General features: G+C 45.0%; 1 protein-coding gene across 3 annotated transcripts in view; it reads left to right on the top strand.

The window, feature by feature from the left end:
* CASR (calcium sensing receptor) overlaps nt 1–19,003 on the top strand; it is a 53,196-nt gene that overhangs the window by 24,937 nt on the left and 9,256 nt on the right. For 2 of the 3 annotated variants that reach the window (XM_083419580.1, XM_083419581.1), the window contains exons 4-5: nt 1,707–2,588; nt 17,861–18,091. In XM_083419580.1, coding sequence (XP_083275706.1) covers nt 1,707–2,588; nt 17,861–18,091 — 1,113 coding nt within the window. Of the gene's footprint in view, nt 1–1,088; nt 1,132–1,706; nt 2,589–17,860; nt 18,092–19,003 lie in introns of those variants that run through there. The other variant, XM_083419582.1, reaches the window with a different exon arrangement.

Below are 19,003 nucleotides of genomic sequence, written 5' to 3' on the forward strand. Positions count from 1 at the left end.
CCTAGAGCCAGCTCTGACAACGTCAAAGTGCAAGTAGATAAGTAGGTACCGCTCTGGCGGGAAGGTAAACGGCGTTTCCATGCGCTGCTCTGGTTCGCCAGAAGCGGCTTAGTCCTGCTGGCCACATGACCCGGAAGCTGTACGCTGGCTCCCTCGGCTAATAAAGCGAGATGAGCGCCGCAACCCTAGAGTCGGTCATGACTGGACCTAATGATCAGGGGTGCCTTTACCTTTACTTTTAAGGCCACCCTAGAATGTTGTCTCCTGTCATTAATATTTGTCTTTGGACTCCATGCAAAAAGTCAATTCAGGCATGGTGTGCTTTGCATTTTCACAGTGAAGACATGCGCAAATAATTTCTTCAGGGTTTTTTCCCCCTTTCCCTTTTGTTGTGCTGCTTTTGTGCACCTTTAATTCCCTTTATAGTCCTGGGTGTAATTATGTAGGACAACTTTCACACAATTAACATATGAACGGGGTTAATGAGGGGAGGGGAGCCAGTCTGAGTGAGGGAAGAGGGGTTAATCAGAGTAGGATGAGAGAGAGTATAGAACTAGGCCCCATCTGCACCATTTATTTAAAGCAGTATCATACCACTTTAAATAGTCATGGCTTACCTCAAAGAATTCTGGGAAATGCAGTTTGTTAAGGGTGCTGAGAGTTGCTAGGAGACTCCTATTCCCCTCACAGAGTTGCAATTCCCGGAGTTCTCTGAGAACAGGAATTAAGAATTAAACTACACTCAGAACTGACCCATTTGTGGTCCCTGTGTGCTACACAATCTTGTTTAGCTCCCTAATTAAAACCTGCCTCTGTCAACTTCACATCTGCTGGTTGTATGTGCTCCACTTCAAAGTCATTGCGCACCCCAATTTTTATGCTCTCTTCCACCTATAACCAGTGACCACATTCATTTCTGTCCACCTCTGCATGTGCAACTACATTGATAATACATTTAGAGCCTATGCAATGCACAATTTACAGCACATGACTTCCCCCAAGAGAATCCTGGGAACTGTAGTTTGTTGAGGCTATTGGGGGTTGTGAGTCTGGGGTAAAACTACAGTTCCCATGATTATATGGGGGAAAGCATGAGCTTTAAATTTCTGTTGGATGCACTTCAAACATATGGTGTGGACCTGCCTAGTAGCCTAGATTATTTTATTTTATTTATTTAATGAATTTATAGACAACCCTATAACTGGAGATCTCAGGGTGGTATCCTGATCAGTCCTTGGTTTCCTCCCTTTCGTTTCTGTCAAGAGTAAAGGAGGAGAGGAGGCAAAGTGTAACTTTTTCCCCCATGAGGAAAGGAGAAGGATTCTAGGTGATTCATTTCTGTCCATTTTTCCATCTTATTGTCAGACTTCTTAATTACACAGTCTCAGCTGCCTATAAACTCTAATTCCAGCTTCCCAGTGAGAATTCAATTTCAAGCGTACGTTGGGGGGAATAAATAGTTACGCCCAACCTTCTTGTCTATGTAATTCTGGGTATTTTGCACCTTAGTAGATGGAGCATGACACAAAGTTTGATGTAACCAGGTGGAAAGACAGGCTATAACATGTTTTAAATGTTTGTGTTTGGGGCATCGCTTTCCTCATACACCATAAGAATTCCAAGATGACAAGAGCCAAGGAAACCTTTGCTGACTTGCTGCTTTTACTCGGTTTGCTTAACTGCTTTTTCGCTGTCCCCTCTCGCAGGTTAGCTATGCTTCCTCCAGCCGTCTGCTGAGCAACAGGAATGAGTACAAATCTTTCCTGCGTACCATACCCAACGACGAGCACCAGGCCACCGCCATGGCAGACATTGTCGAATACTTCCGCTGGAACTGGGTGGGCACCATTGCGGCAGATGACAATTACGGACGGCCAGGAATCGAAAAGTTCAGGGAAGAGACCGAGGAGAGAAACATCTGCATTGACTTCAGTGAGCTCATCGCACAGTACTTGCCTGAGGACCAGATCCAGCAGGTGGTGAAAGTCATTGAGAATTCCACAGCGAAGGTGATAGTCGTTTTCTCAAGTGGGCCAGATCTGGAACCGCTGATCAAAGAGATTGTCACGCGTAACATCACTGGCCGGATTTGGCTGGCCAGTGAAGCCTGGGCCAGCTCTTCGCTGATCGCTATGCCAGAGTTCTTTCACGTCATGGGTGGCACCATCGGATTTGCTCTGAAGGCAGGGCAGATCCCCGGCTTCCGCAACTTCCTGCGGAAGGTGAATCCGAGGAAATCTGTTAACAATGGATTTATCAAAGAGTTTTGGGAGGAGACTTTTAACTGCTACCTGGCAGATAGCAACAAAAATTATCCAGGTTCTGCTTCTTTCCAGAAGAGCCGTGAAGAAGGCACTGGAGTTGGGAATGGCACAAGTGCCTTCCGCGCCCCCTGTACTGGGCATGAAAATATCACCAGTGTGGAGACTCCCTACATGGATTATACTCACCTGCGGATATCTTACAATGTATACTTGGCCGTATACTCAATTGCCCATGCTTTGCAGGATATATACACTTGCACCCCTGGGAAAGGACTGTTCACCAATGGGTCATGTGCTGACATCAAGAAAGTGGAAGCATGGCAGGTAAATTTTTCCGCCGCAGTTACAGAATTGCTGTACGCTGTGTTTACAAGACACAAAATTGAACACCATACATGCATTGTTAGAGGTCTTCTTCAGTGCTTTTAGCAAGAGCCTAACCATGGGAGGTGTGGCGTGTTGGGTGATACATTCCCCTCTGGTTTCACAGACCGTACCAATAAGCCAGTGTATCTCAAACCTGGGTCTCCAGGTTGTTGGGCTACAACCCCCATCATCCGTGACACTGGTTCTGCTAGCTAGGGATGATTGGAGTTGTCGTCAAACAACAGCTGGACACCCAAGTTTGAGAAACACTAACAGGCTGTGCTTGGCAATACCCTCCCTTGTTTTTGTTGTCAGAGGACACATAGGAGCCATCATGGAATATATCGGCATGCAGGAAGAGGAGGCTCTCTTCAGGGGTTAGGGCAGAGGAGGACATGGCAGGGAGCCAAATCATTTAGCTCACTGGTCTTCAGCTGTTGAGTCACAGCTTGAACCAAGGTACCGTAGGTTGCAACAGGAGCACCACCACCATGCAAATATATGGTAAAAGATAAAGAAATGGGTCCCAAAATGCATGTTTGGGTTAAAAGTGGGTCCTGGGTCTGGAAAGGCTGAAGATGCTTGCTCTAGCTCACATTTTGAGTCAGTTCTACTATCTTTCTCCCTCTCTGCTACATTGGTTTGTTTAGTGATCCATCCATCCATCCATCCACTTTCACCCACCCAACTTCTTCATTCTGTTATTCTTCTCCACTTACTCTTTCAGGTCTCATGCACTGATCCTTTTTATGTCCTTCAAAAAGCTTTCCTATTCCTTCTCTTCTCTTCTCTCTGTTTCTTCAGCGTCTCAGAAGCTCCCTAAATCTCTGGTTCAGCACGTGTGGCAGATGAGCGCTGCCTCTCCAGCGTTGCTATGTGGATTATTCATTCTGCCATGCCTCCATCTCTTCTGCTCTCTCCCACCCACTGAAAAAGGAGGTGGGGTGGTAGCTCAGCAGTTTGAATCTGGGGGTGCTCTAGGGCTTGTAGATATCAGATGAGCTCAAGAATCATATACAGTGGTACTTTGGTTTGCAGACGTCTTGGTTTGCATACGTCTTGGATTACAAACCCGTCAAACCCGGAAGTGCATGTCCCGGTTTGCAACCCTTTTTTGGATTATGAACAAATTTTTTTGGGAGGCCCCATTGGCGAAAGCACGCCTTGGGTTACAATCTGTTTTGGTTTACAAACGGACCTCCAGAACAGATTATGGTTGTAAACCAAGGTACCACTGTATAGTTCTTTTAAAATTCCCCATGTGTGTGGGACACATACACTTTCATTCAATAATATGCCTCCTTCGTTTTTGTTCTTCCTCTCTGCTGTCTCTAAGGGAAGGTTTTTATGTCTGTGCATCATAATGAGTACTGCATCCCACCCCCTTGATATGGTAAGCTGCACCTGAATTTTAGAGGCATTGTGTTATTATAGGATTGAGGGGGTTGGTTTGGATGCCGGTTTGGTCCCCTCCAGGCCTGTGGTACTATATCTGTAGGGTGGGATTCTGTAGTAGAAGGAACTGCTGAAGTGGTCAAACCAGTCTCTTAGTTACCATATTTTCCGCTCTATAAGACGCACCAGACCATAAGACGCACCTAGTTTTTGGAGGAGGAAAACAAGAAAAAATATATTCTGAATCTCAGAAGCCAGAACAGCAAGAGGGATCGTTGTGCAGTGAAAGCAGCAATCGCTCTTGCTGTTCTGGCTTCTGGGATAGCTGCGCAGCCTGCATCCGCTCCATAAGACGCACACACATTTCCCCTTAGTTTTTAGGAGGGAAAAAGTGAGTCTTATAGAGCAAAAAATACGGTAAGTTAATGGCTGTTTTCAAGGCTGTTAAGCATCTTATTTACATGACTAAAGAGTTGGCCTGTTGGCTATTAAGCAGCTTGTGATTCCTTTCTTACTCATATTCAAATTTTATACCGCCTTTTATCTGAAGATTCCAGGGCACAGTACAACATTAAAAGCATCATTTACATAGCACAGTAATAATAATTAATTAATAAAACAATCACAGAAAAAGAAATAATAACAACAGTCCCCCGCCCCGCTTTTAAAAAGCCATACATTGTTTAATGGCCAAAGGTCTGGATAAAGAGGAGTGTTTTCACCTGGCACCTAAAGATGGCACCAGGCAAGCCTCTCTGGGGAGAGCATTCTACAACCAGGGAGCCACCACCAAAAGGCCCCGTTCTCGTGTTGTCAACCTCTAAACCTCTCAGGGAGCAGGGACACAGAGAAAGGCCTCAGATCACAAGCACTGGGTTCGGGTCGGTTCATATGGGGAGAGGGGGTCCTTAATATTTTGAAGTCGTGAGCAGTGACAGCTTTCAGAAGTAGAGGGCAGGCGTCCCCCCACCTCTCCTGGCTTAAGGCCATGTCATACAAGGTGTTGGATAATAACAGACCAGAGCCCAGCTTTTTTTGACACAGAGGCTTGACTTGCTTCCTGTTCTGAAACTCACTGGTGGAACAAGATCTGTTGGAGGGGCCAACGGCATTAACTCCCCATCTTATGCTCAGCTTGCATAGATGTGTCAATAAAACCATATGTCACGAAGACACCACAGTCCCCAGAGACTTTCATTCAAAAGAAACGGAATCCCTGAAGTCTCTCACTGCTGTGGGATTGGTGATGAAAGCTTGGGGTCTGGGTCTCTCCATCCTGGGGCTGCTAATGAGAGCATTCATGAGCACTGGGTTGGTAACCTCCAGAGTGCATTGTACTCTGGAGGATTTTTTCCACATCAGGTAGCAAGATGTGTGCAGCAAGCCCAGTGTTTGTAGCTATCCCCATATAAAGTTCACCCTGAAGTTCTCCCTCTGCGCTTGTACCAGAGTAGACGGCCGTGTGCAGAAAGCAAGTGGCACTCTTGTTGGTGGGAACTGGCTGTTTTGTTCTGGTGTTGTTTAAATTGTGAGGAGTTGTAGCAGATGACTTAGCAAGTCATCCATAAAATATTCGCAGAGGGAGGCTGGTAGTTTGACTCTGTGTCACTGGGTTCATCTAATGGGAAACTCCTGAGCGTCAACGAAACACTTATTTCAACAGATTAATCTCTGTAAAACACTGGTGCGCTCAACGTAGTGACATTTGCCTTTCCATTAATCAATAGGTGGACTTTACCAGGGATTTTTTTTTATATATGTAAAATAATTCAAAGTCCATATTGTTTTCAGTCTTAGGAAAAGAGTAGGTGGATCTGATACATTAGTTGTAGAGCGCATGGTTTGCATGTGTGATCAGTATTATTATTATTATTATTATTTATCAGTTGCTTTCCTCAAAAAAGCAACTCAAAGCGACTTTACAAACAGTAAAGCCAATTACAAAAAACGCAACTAATTAAAAACCTAAAACACACACACACACACACACACTGTGCAATTAAAAGGCAGGTATTACAGTCACTTCAAATTAAGGGCTGAAAGCTGAAGAAAAGGGAAAGCTTTTGCCTGATGCTTAAAATTGGATAAAGGTGGCACCACTGAACATCATGGTGTGTCATTGTTTTATTGTCACTAGCACAATATATACTATTTTGTACTTGAAGGAGGGAAGTAGGAGTGTATGGTTGAAATTATGGTTGACAGCAAGATAGGAAATACTGTTAATATGGGAGATGATTTGGGAAAAACCACACCGTGAATGCCGTAACAGGAACCGCCATAACAGAAATGGAAAGGGAGTTAGGAGTTCACAATTTAAGGTGATGTATTGACTGGAAATAGGGATGTGGGTGGCGCTGTGGGTTAAACCACAGAGCCTAGGGCTTGCCGATCAGAAGGTCGGCGGTTCGAATCCCCGCGACGGGGTGAGCTCCCGTTGCTCGGTCCCTGCTCCTGCCAACCTAGCAGTTCGAAAGCACATCAAAGTGCAAGTAGATAAATAGATACCGCTCCGGTGGGAAGGTAAGTGGTGTTTCCGTGCGCTGCTCTGGTTCACCAGAAGCAGCTTAGTCATGCTGGCCACATGACCCAGAAGCTGTACGCCAGCTCCCTCGGCCAATAAAGCGAGATGAGCTCTGCAACCCCAGAGTCCGTCACGACTGGACCTAATGGTCAGGGGTCCCTTTACCTTTTTATTGACTGGAAATAACAGAACAGGATATGGATCTTAAGATATGGGTTAATCCATAAATGACTATAGTTTCAGAGAGTAGCACCAGCCCCGTGACATTTTTGCTGTGAGGTCCCAAAGGGTATTATTTGGTCCCCAATTTTAACATCTACATGAAGTCGTGGGGAATGGTCACTGGAAAATTTGGAGAGAGGCTTCACTGGCGTGTTGATGAAACACAGCTCTGTTTCTCTGTTGTGATTGAGTCAGGACAGAACCCAGACTATGACAATGCCACAGATGGGAGACTTAGGTTGAGAGAATAGCAGCTTGCCTATAGCCACAGTGAGCATTCATTCACAAAAGAAGCTGCCATTCATCATTCAGTCTCTTCGCCTATTTGACGGTTGTTTTTTGGTGGCATGCTGGACTGCAGTTTGTCCATTATCACGACTGATACCTTAGTAATTTCGCTCACACATGTTTGCCCAGCAGTAAGTCTCACTGAGCTAAATGGAGTGTACTCCCAAATAAATGTGCATAGACTTGCCTTCTTAGCACCTTATGAACTACAGTACATTAAAAAAATAAAATAAAGCTTACTAGAACGTCTTCTAATGCTGTAAACCATCTTGAGATTAGTGTGGAAGATTATATATAAATGTGTTTTTTAAAAATGCTATGGGGTGTATCCAACAATTAGTCTTCCCCATAGTAGACCCAGTACAGTTTATGTACCCAACTTAGTCATGTCTACTAATTTTAACAGAGCAGGTCTACTCTGAATAGGATTAATATTGCATATATTGTCGTAGAATTGTATCCAAGTGGGACCCTGCTTCAGTGTGCTTTAATGGTACAGTGGTACCTTGGGTTACATACGCTTCAGGTTACATACGCTTCAGGTTACAGACTCCGCTAGCCTAGAAATAGTACCTCGGGTTAAGAACTTTGCTTCAGGATGAGAACAGAAATTGTGCGGCGGCGGCAGCAGGAGGCTCCATTAGCTAAAGTGGTGCTTCAGGTTTCAGGTTAAGAACGGACCTCCCGAACGAATTAAGCACTTAACCCGAGCTACCACTGTATAGCATGTATATATGCAACCTACAGAATGTTTGAAGATGTTTTTTCAGTGGGGAATGAGAACTGTGTGGTATGGATGGCTGGAACAGAAGGACTGAGATGATGCTCTCCAGGAAACCCACACATACCCAGACGTATTGGTGCTTCCACATAGCAGTTTATTATGGACCTGTGCTGCTCGTTCATGCTAGTTTTGTGTAGCATCTACATGATGCCATCCTCAGATTTTCCCATTTAATCCAGATTTACTGTTTCTGTGGGGCCTTTTTAGTTGACAGATTTTCTGCAGAAATGGTAAATCTGGATTAATGTGGGGCAGGGGAGAGAGAGAGAGTGTGTGAAAGGCAATTTGATTGGAGTTACGTTGCGTGGATTCTGCAAAAACCCCCAAAAAGCGTGAATGAGCAGCTTGTGAGTCCTCAATGAACTGCCACGAAGAAGCACCCTTTGTGCCCCTGCCCTTCTGTTCCAACCGCTGCCCTAGTCATTGTCATTCCTCCTGCAAAGTCATCTTCAAACATTCTGCAGGCTACAAAGGGCTACCGTACGTCCATAAAATCCTGGACATCGCTGGGATTTTGATTCCGAAAATGGTGTGCGGGTGAACATTTAAATGCATGGCATCCCATGTTGTAAGTGGGGGTGGTTTTTTTGCCAATTTTATTAAAACTAGCTGGAAAAAAAAGCTCAACAACTTTGACACCCCCCCCCCCCAAAAACAAGGCAACCACGTTTTTGTCTGGATTTACATTTTCTGAAATATGGCAACCCTAGCATACATGCATGCCTCCTCCACAAGAGAGTCAATGGTACCCCCACTCTAGTGGTACCCCATTTACATCTCTTTATTCCCCTCTCCCCCCACTGTTCATTTTTATGAGGAAAAATAAAATGCAATGTTTGCACCAAGGTGTACTCTAGGCAGTGGCGTAGCATGGGGGTGCAGGGGGGGCCGGCCGCACCGGGCGCAACATCTGGGGGAGGGGGCATGCTCGCACTCGCAGCTCTCTGCCCCTACCTGGCTCACTCACTCTCTCTCACTGCAGGGCTGGCTGTGCGAATCCCATCCGAGCCGCCGGGTCGCTGCCCACTGTGGAGGGGAGGGTGCCAGGCGTGCGGTGCGGTGCGGAGAGAGAGCGAGGGACTATCTGGGGGAGGGACAGTGCAGGGGGGGGGCGCAAATTACTTGCCTTGCCCCGGGTGCTGACAACCCACGCTACGCCACTGACTCTAGGTCTCAACCAGTGGAATGTATAGATTCTCCTTCCTGCACACTTTGCATTTCCCAACGGATGGGGCATTTTTCATAATAATATATCATCATTGCCTTCCTCTTGAACGAATGCTTTATTCCCCCCCCCCCCAAAGCATTTTTGAAAAATCCACATCCTCTGCCCTCATCACTGTGTGACTTTTGCAGCTTTTTATAGGTTACAGACTGTCAATGATTAGCCAAAACAATTCACTGTTAAGGACTTGTCATGTATGTTTTGTAACTAAAGATAGAAACATAAATGCCAAAGAATCAATTCAGCGGCGTTTAAAAAGAAGCCCAGTTCATTCAGGGCAACTCTGTGCAAGGGCTAAAGGGGTAAAATTAGTATATTAGGCGAGTAATATGAAACAAAAGGTCTTGTTTTAAGAAGACCATGGGGCAAATGACTGGGGGCTGCTGGTTTGAAATGATGCTCACGGAGAAGGACGCCTAATCTTCCAGCTCTCCTGTTGATGCGTCTGCTTCCGAGTGACAAGAACAGAAACTCTTCATCGCCTCTCCTCTGTTTAGCACCTGCTTTTAAAACCATGATAGCGGGAAGGGTCATTATCATTTATCACACACAGAGGAAAGGATTTATGAGGGTGTTAATGCAAAGGAAAGAGGGTGCTGTTTACTATTACATTAAATAATGAAGGACATTCTACTTCATTGCTTCCCCCCCCCCATTGGTTTTCCTCTCTTCAATGAAAAAGGAAGAGAGGGGAGGGGTTGATATTTTCAGTAGCCCTCAATGGGTGGGTTCAGCTAAGGACAGAGATAGAGGCACAATCCTAGCCCTCTTTCCTCAGAAAAAAGTCCCACCCATTTCACTGGGATTTATTTTGAAATAAGCACTTTTAACTTGGAAGTGAACAAGTGGCACTGTGGTTTAAACCACTGAGCCTCTTGGGCTTGCCGATCAGAAGGTCAGCGGTTCGAATCCCCGTGCCGGGGTGAGCTCTTGTTGCTCTGTCCCAGCTCCTGCCAACCTAGCAGTTCAAAACCATGCCAAAAGTACAAGTAGATAAATAGGTACCACTCCGGCGGGAAGGTAAACAGCATTTCCGTGCACTGCTCTGGTTTCGCCAGAAGCAGCTTAGTCATGCTGGCAACATGACCCAGAAAAACTGTCTGCGGACAAACACCGGCTCCCTCGGCCAGTAAAGCGAGATGAGCGCCGCAACCCCAGAGTCGTTTGCAACTGGACTTAACTGCCAGGGGTCCTTTACCTTTTTAAGTGAACACAGTGGGACTTACATCTGCATAGACATGCGTAGAATTGTAAGTGATTGCAGGCGTGTGCTTGGATTAGAGGACTGTGTTTGGGTTCATAAAGGACAGTATTTTAAGAAGTAAAGATGGAAAGTTATTTTGCAAAGAATATAGCAGTGGCGGGTGCTCTCAGTGCACAGCTAAGGTGCGCTGTTCATGTTCTTTTTGCACAGCCATGCCACACCCTCTGTACAATGAGTCGAAGTCTGTAACTTCCCACGTGAGAGATTTCTGTGCTGTTTGCAGCAGTGGTGCTATCAGTGCGCTCTCCCGCAGCACATCATTCCTGAGCTGCTTCCACAATGGTCATGTATTATGGAATAGCCACACTTCATTCACTCACTGTTTTTGAGGCATCTGCATGATATTGTGAGTAAAACATCCTGCTCTTGAGCTTTCCCCCTCAATCTTCTGACACAAAGCACAAAGGAACAAGTGCACAGCCTCCATAGGTAAAGATGACCCATTGTGCAGCTGTTCCAGTACTTTGCGGAGGGCAGGGATGTTGCTGGTTATGGTCTGTATGGATCCCTCTTACCATTTTGTTCTCTGTGGTCTGTCTCTCCTCTCTTGGAGTCAACTCTGTCACTTTAACCTTTCCAGATAGCATTGTCTTTACATCAGTGTCACCCCAGTTGCAGCCACAAGCTGATCACAGTGAGGATTGAAGCTGGTGTGTGTGTGCATTTAACCCTTTCCCCCATACCATGCTTCAGATGCAAATCACCCTGCCCAATATTTGGGCTAGGGACTGCTTTCTTAGCTGCCAAATATCATTTGAATTCCAGGCATCTGGAAGCAATCCTCCTATGCCACTTCTTGTTTGAAGCAAAACAGCAATGAATAGGTGCACTAAGACCACCCATGTCTAGAAGCATCCCTGGTGTGTGGGAGCAATTACTTACATTTCCTTTTGCGTGTTCAGACCCAGAGACCTCCCCCCTAAATAAAGACACACTTGACTCAAATTTTAGTTTTGTTTTTTGGCAGAATTCAGGCCACAACTTTATTGATTACAGAAAATGAGTGGTTGCAATGGCTCTGGTTTGACTAGCTCCCTGCACCCTTGCAGGTAGCGCTGACCCAGAGCTCTATCATAGGTCAGCCAAGGGTGAACACCTGAGGTAGGTGGAAAGCCCAGGAATGGACTATGTCCACTCCCCAGATGCTCCCCTGGACTCTGGCACGGGCACAACCCCCTCTCGGGGGTGGACCAAACCAAGTTGAGTCCCTGGATTCCTTTAACGGAATACCCTTCACATAGGGATGGCGAGACCGTTCTCCCATCCCTATCACCTGAACCAGTGCCTATCCGCAACCTTACAAGTTGTGACGATTTGCTATGCGGCAGGTGAAACCCAAATGGCACCAGCCAATCAGTCAAGTGGGGAAAATTCCTGCCGTGCCCCTGTCCCAACGACAGATGACACACAACGGCTTAGCAAGGTCAATCGCAAAATGCCCTAAATATAGGAAGAGGTGGGTGGGTGTTCCGATGCACGAGCCAAAAGAGGGAGCTCTGGGTCACGTGCATAGGCATATATAGGTCCCTCGATCCATCTAAACTGCACCCCATTGGCCAAATTAAACCCAGCAACGAGGGACCTACCAATCGGGTGTTGTGGCTTGTCCAGTATTCCCACCCACAACACAGGAGGTCCGTCTCCAGGTCTCACCGCAACACGTGGCCCTCTTTGAGGGAGGACACACTTTCCCTTTGATAAATTGGACTCTGATCCAAATATTTTATTGGGTTACACAGTTCCCACTCCGCTCCCCCCCCCAGGGGTGAGATGGGCCCAGGTAACACTTGGACAGGGCTTTTTTCCAGGTTGAACTCAGTTCCGGCACCTCTCAGGTGGGCACCATTGCCATTATAAGAGAACAAGGGAGGTGTTCATGGTGAGTTCTGGCACCTCTTTTTCTAGAAAAATAGAAGTGCCCTTGGAGATTCCTTTGGATGGGAAAGCACAAGAGAATTATGTTGTCTTAGTAATAGTTTGCTTACAGATATATAAGCAGAGGATATAGGAAGCAAACCATAAACTCTTACTAGAGTTGGCACTAGATCACCTAACCCTGTAGCAAATTTACAGAGAGAGACTTTATGTCTCAAGGTGCATCATCCGTCATCTCACAGCTACAAATTTTCACCCTAAATTCAAAATGTCAGATTTGGCTTCAGGTGGTTTCTCTATCCCGTCCGGTCTAGTTATGTGGGGTGTAAACTTCTCAAACTCTTGATGATTTTAGATTCCAAAAGCAGAAGAGAGGGTGCCACCTTTCAGGAGATCAACGACATTATTTTGGTAATTCGCTGGCCTCTCACAGAGATCATTAAGGCAGACAAATATGCAGAAATAGTAAACTGGAAAATTAGTTTTGGCTTATCACCACTTCACATTGAGGAAAAGTGCAATGTTCATTACAGACGCTGTCTAATGTCAGTTTCATTATTTACATTAGGTACACATTTATTCAGCTGAGCCCTACTCAGCGTAGACCCATAGAAACTAATGAACCTTAATCACGTATATTTACCGGTACTAGCGTTGAATACCACCCTTTGATACATACATATGTATATGTTGCATTTATATCATACCTTTTCCTCTTAAGGAGCTCAAAGCAGTGCATATGGTCTCCTCTAATCCTCACAGCAACCCTGTGAGGTAGGTTAGGCTGAGAGGCAGTTGAGTGGGGAGTTGAACCCTGGTCTCCCAGCCCTGACACTCTAACCACTATGCCACACTGGTACAGCATTACTCAAATTATAATACTCAAATACATAAACCAGTCTGACAGTTTTGCACATGGAAGATAAAGCAGGGCTCTATTCAGTGGGAGGCAACGTATTTTTGCGCATGGTATATCCTGGCTCAGTCATTGGCATCCCCAGTTCAAAGGATGCACAGAAGCCTTTCAGAGAAGAGGACAAGTCAAGCTGTCTCCAGCTACACTAATGTGAGAATATTTGTTTGGAAACAAATGCGTCAGGTGTGTTTCAGGTTGGTCATTAGCTGAGCGTGAGCTGGTGGACTGAGCAGATGGTCCAGGTGTTGCTGCTTCTCCTGATTCTGATAACATTTGCCATTTCCCCCTACCCATCTTGCTCCTGCCGCACTTCCATTTTCATGACGTGTTAATATTAGACAAATGCCATTGCAGCACTAGCGAAACAAGAATGAGGGTAATAGAATAATAGAAACTAGCATCTTTAATAAGAGAATCCTATTTTTAAAAAGTCACAAGGTTTTCGGCTCTCACGCAGCTCTTCATCAGGTATTGGGGTTCAGAGCCATATCTCTGTTGCTTTTTCAGTTTATTTGCTTTGTGTGCACTGGGTGCAAGTAGAAGTTGAATTAGAACTGTAATAGCCGATAATAGTTAGGTTTGCTATACCCAAAAGGCCGAGCAAATGTCTTGTCATCTTGTCCCATCACATTTGTTGGCACCCGTCTGCTTTGAGAGACAAAGTTGTGCACCTATTATTTATTTTTATATTTATATTATTTATATTATTTATATTATTTATATTATTTATATTATTTATATTATTTATATTATTTATATTATTTATATTATTTATATTATTATTTATATTTATATTTATTTATACCCTGCCTTTTTCACTGACAAGGATTCAAGGTGGCTTACAGATAAAAATTACCTGCGCTTACCTACATGAGCATATCCAATATACTGCATAAGAGACCAGTTCCACAAAACACTTTTTAAAAACTTTCATGGTAATCTCATCAGTAAACCACAGCAATTTCTAGAACGCTCATCATGCTAGTTATAGTTTCAGGCTGTGAACACATTAGCCCTTACTCAGGTTCCAGTGCGTTCCCACCTTGCTATTTGAAGCCAAGTGCACATGAAGAAGAAAAAGAAGAATCTTTATTTGCATCAGCCACTAGCCATAGCAATAAAACAAAACACAATGTACTGAAGATAGAGGTAAAAACTGGAGGTTTACATCAATAATCAAAGAATAGATCTTACTCTAATTGCCCCTGCTAATTTTTTTGCAGTTTTTGCTGTCACCTGGTTATCTTGATCTGCTAGAGGGAAGAGCACACTAGCAATGGTTGAGCAACTAGGAATGGGCAATAATAGAGGGGTAATAACCTCAAATCTTTATAAAGAGTGCAAGCTAGAAGCACATGAGCTGTTGATTCAGTACTGCCTTCTCCACGTGGACATAAGCGGAATTTTTTGAAATCGACCCTCGAGTATAGCTGAAGGCAGTATATGTAATCTTGCATAAGTGAAAGCACATCTGTGTACTGGAATTGTTAAATTTTGCAAATAGGGTGCCAACGTATCAAAATGACTAGGTGGAAAATAACCATACCATGGACAGAATTTCCTTATTGTGGCCAAATTATTCTGACACTCAATATCATATAGGCTCTGTCTAATTAAATCATTTGCTGAAGCCCAGCGTTAATGACTGTTGTGGTGATAAACCAGAAAAGTAAAGCTTTTGGATGACCGTCTAAGAAGCAGGGCAATTTAGATCTAAAGTGCACATGAACATTAGCCACAATCCATCTATAACCTATAGTTTCTTGAGAAGTACTGCTGTTTGACGCCTTTTCTCTCAAACCAGCTTCCATCCAATTTGAAAAATGGGTGGCGCTGTGGGTTAAACCAGAGAGCCTAGGTCTTGCCGATCAGAAGGTCGGCGGTTTGAATCCCGCGACGGGGTGAGCTCCCGTTGCTCGGTCCCAGCTCCTGCCAACCTAGCAGTTCGAAAGCATGTCAAAGTGCAAGTAGATAAATAGGTACCACTCTGGCGGGAAGGTAAACGGCGTTTCTGGTTTGCCAGAAGCGGCTGAGTCATGCTGGCCACATGACCTGGAAGCTGTACGCCGGCTCCCTCGGCCAATAAAGCGAGATGAGCGCCACAACCCCAGAGTCAGCCACAACTGGACCTAATGGTCAGAGGTCCCTTTACCTTTAAGCCGCAATTAAGCTGAGTGGGTGGGCATTTGAGGCATCCCTTGCAGATGTGTAGATGGCAGCATCACTGAATACTATTTGGGGGTGGAGGGTTGCAAGTGCAGAGAAGCAAGTGCAGGTAAAGCACATTGGGTGAGGACTTCCGTGTCCCCTCTGTGGCTTGGAATACATCAGGGAAAACCAGCACCGCTGTGTTTCAAGTCACTATAGTATGGTTAGTTTTTCACCTTTCTCTTTGAAAACTGTTCTCTGAATAGCTACCATGACGTTTAAGAAAACGGTATTTTTGTTTGTTAAATTCTTAACTTTTTTTGGACTAAGTTATTATAGTCCTTGTATCTAATGTTAGCCTGTTTCACAGAAATTAAGCAACCGATCTAAAGGACTGCCTTTTCGCACAAGTCTGTCTGGATACAGTAATCATTAAGGTTAGACGGGTCAGTCCTGAGGCAGACTGTGTCCCTTTTACATGTGTGCATATGTCCTCTTCAATTTCCATGTGGATTTACCCACACACACACCCAAAACCTGCACACATATGGCGTGCTTATTTTTAACTACTAAGAATACAAGCTGGTCTGAGATCTAAAACAAAACAAAAACCACAGGCACTAACTTTACCACATGGAGCAGCTAAAAAGTGCAACTCCGGTCATGTCACATGTGTGTTGAAAATGTGACTGGAGAATAATGGCACCTGAAGGTGTTTTGCCCCAACCAGGAACCTTGTACTGGAAAAATCGTGGCTGCCCCCATCCCACACCTGCCATGTTTCTAGAAGGCTCTCAGGGACATTGTTTGCAGGAACAGATAGTCGTCCCTTTTTGCCCATGTCAATAGCCACTACAATATTTCTAGTTGGGACAGCACATCAACACATCATATAACTCTTTTGCAACTGAATTTTCAATGTGAATGATAAGAGTAGCATTTAAAGCCACTTTGAGCAGCTGGTACTTGTTTTTATAAGTGTGTGTGTGTGTGTGTGTGAAGTCAGCCCTCAGACCACATGAAACAAATTTGTTGCAATGCTTTTTCAATTGTGGTACCCTGCGTGTACTATTTTTCTTCTCAACGTTCTTTTAACACCAGACAAAGACTTTTTCATTTAACCAGGCTCACCAATTTGCCATTTTAAGCTGGTTTTAATCTACTAGTTTTTGACAAGTACTGTTGTTTTGTTTTGTTCTGCTCAGGTTTTACTGTTCTGCTACTGTTTTTATCTTGATACTGCATTTTAATGGTGTGAGACATCTTGGAAGTTCTTAAAACTGAAAGCTGGCATAAGCACATTTTGGGGTTTTTTAATTAAAAAAAATCAGCACACAACTTAGCTCACTTAAAAGAAAAGTATGTGTTTTCGTTCATTTTCAAGCATTCCATGGAAATACTTGAAAAGCCTTGAGAGGTGTTTTTTTTAAGGCATTTAGAATCATAGAGTTGGAAGGGAAGGGACTACAAGAGTCATCTAGTCCAACCCTCTTCAATGCAGGAATCTTTTGCCCAACATGAGACTCAGACTCACAACTCTGGGATTAAGAGTCTCATGTGCCTCCAACTGAACTCTCTCAACCAAACACATTCTTTTATCTCACGCCCTTCCACTACCAGCCCTTTCCCCACCCCAAATACCTCTGAGAAGATTAAAGTGAAAAGGAAAAAATTGGGAGGCAGAGAAAACTACAAATCCTATGCTTCCTGGCAGAACTGAATATCCCTGGTCCCTGAAAACTCCCTGACAATGGTGTCATTTCCAGTTCAAGAGAGGCTAGTCAAGTGTCTCTAATAAGTCTTTCCCCAGCATCTATAGCCCTCTCTCCCTTCTCAAAAATAAGAGGTTTATTTTAATTGGGGGGGGGATCATAGAATTGGAAGGGGTCACAGGGGTCATCTAGTCAAGAGTTTCTAAAACATGAGTCTCCAGCTGTTTTTGACTACAGTTCCCATCATCCATGACCACTGGTTCTGCTAGCTAGGGATGATGGGAGTTGTAGTCCAAAACAGCTGGAGACTCAAGTTTGGGAAACCCCAGTCTAGTCCAACCCCTTTGCAATGCAGGAATATCATCTCACACCCATTTGCAAAAGGATGTATAAAACAACCCAAGCATTTGGAGGGAGAAAGGTTGTTTTCTGCTGCTCCAGAGAAGCGGACACGGAACAATGGATCCAAACTACAAGAAAGAAGATTCCACCTCAACATTAGGAAGAACTTCCTGACAGTAAGAGCTGTTTGACAGTGGAATTTGCTGCCAAGGAGTGTGGTGGAGTCTCCTTCTTTGGAGGTCTTTAAGCAGAGGCTTGACAACCATATGTCAGGAGTGCTCTGATGGTGTTTCCTGCTTGGCAGGGGGTTGGACTCGATGGCCCTTGTGGTCTCTTCCAACTCTATGATTCTATGATTCTATGAGTCTATGATTTGACAAGTTAATGTTTCAGCAGCAGCAGCTGCCATTTCTGTTTCTACCTAACTTCAGGCATTTTAATGGCTTTTGATTTTGGCACAGCAGGGTTGGTCCGTCAAAAGATGCCAGTATCAGTGATGGCCTGATTCAGCCTATATCTGTATCCTTCTCCGTAGGTACTGAAGCACCTGCGGCACTTGAACTTCACAAACAACATGGGAGAGCAAGTGGATTTTGACGAATCCGGGGGCCTGATAGGGAATTACTCAATCATCAATTGGCACCTGTCACCAGAGGACGGCTCCATTGTCTTTGAGGAAGTTGGACACTATAATGTTTATGCCAAGAAAGGAGAGAGGCTGTTTATCAATGAGAACAAGATTCTGTGGAGTGGGTTCTCGAAGGAGGTAAGAGACACCAGCCACCCCAAACTAACATTAATATTTATCAACCTTTCCCACAAGGTACACAGATCTTTTTGGGCTGAAATTCTTTCCCATAGCCAATGGCAAGGTTCTGTTTTCTTGGGTCCTGCTGCACAGAAAGGGGGGGGGGAATGCATCGTTTTTGTTGCCGCTGCCTGGTTTTATGTGGGTGAGCAGCAGGCAAAGTGTGCCTATGTGTGTAGTATCAGTCAGTGGCGTAGCGTGGGGGGTGCAGGGGGGGGCTGGCCGGACCGGGCGCAACATCTGGGGGGGGGGCGCTCGCACTCACAGCTCTCTGCCCCTACCTGGCTCCACAGGTTAGGGGGCGCAAATTACTTGCCTTGCCCCGGGTGCTGCCAACCCACGCTACGCCACTGGTATCAGTTCCTGTCCTCCACATCCTAGTGCTGGTGTTGCCATTTTGAATGCTGTATAGCAGCGTTTCCCAAAGTGTGGTATATGTACCCTTGAGGGTTCCATAGGTAGATGGCAGAACTCTTTATTTTACTTTATCATAGTCTTCCTAGCTGCAGAAAACAATCCAAAGATAAAATAGCATTACTAAAACTGCGCCTGTAAGACAAAATTCTCAAAAGGGGTATGCGATTATTGGGGAACACTGCCATTAAACAACATGAGGCATCTGCCTCAGGTGGCAGCTGCTGAGGGGCGGCAGTGAGGAGTTAGAGGACGGAGCTGGGTGTGCCCTGCACTTGCCTCCCGGAGATCCCTCCTGTTGCTATAAGCCCTTTTTGTCCCGCTCCTTTCCATTGATCTCCCAGCCCTGTGCCTGGTGCTAGACTCACAAGTGCACTGAGCTTTTTGGGGGGTCCTTCCTACCTCTGAGCGCCAGCAATGCTTTCAAAGGAAGGCATACAGATTTACACACAGCCT

The sequence above is a fragment of the Podarcis tiliguerta genome (genome assembly GCF_965153285.1).
Source record: "Podarcis tiliguerta genome assembly, chromosome: 17".
Taxonomy (NCBI): domain Eukaryota; kingdom Metazoa; phylum Chordata; class Lepidosauria; order Squamata; family Lacertidae; genus Podarcis; species Podarcis tiliguerta.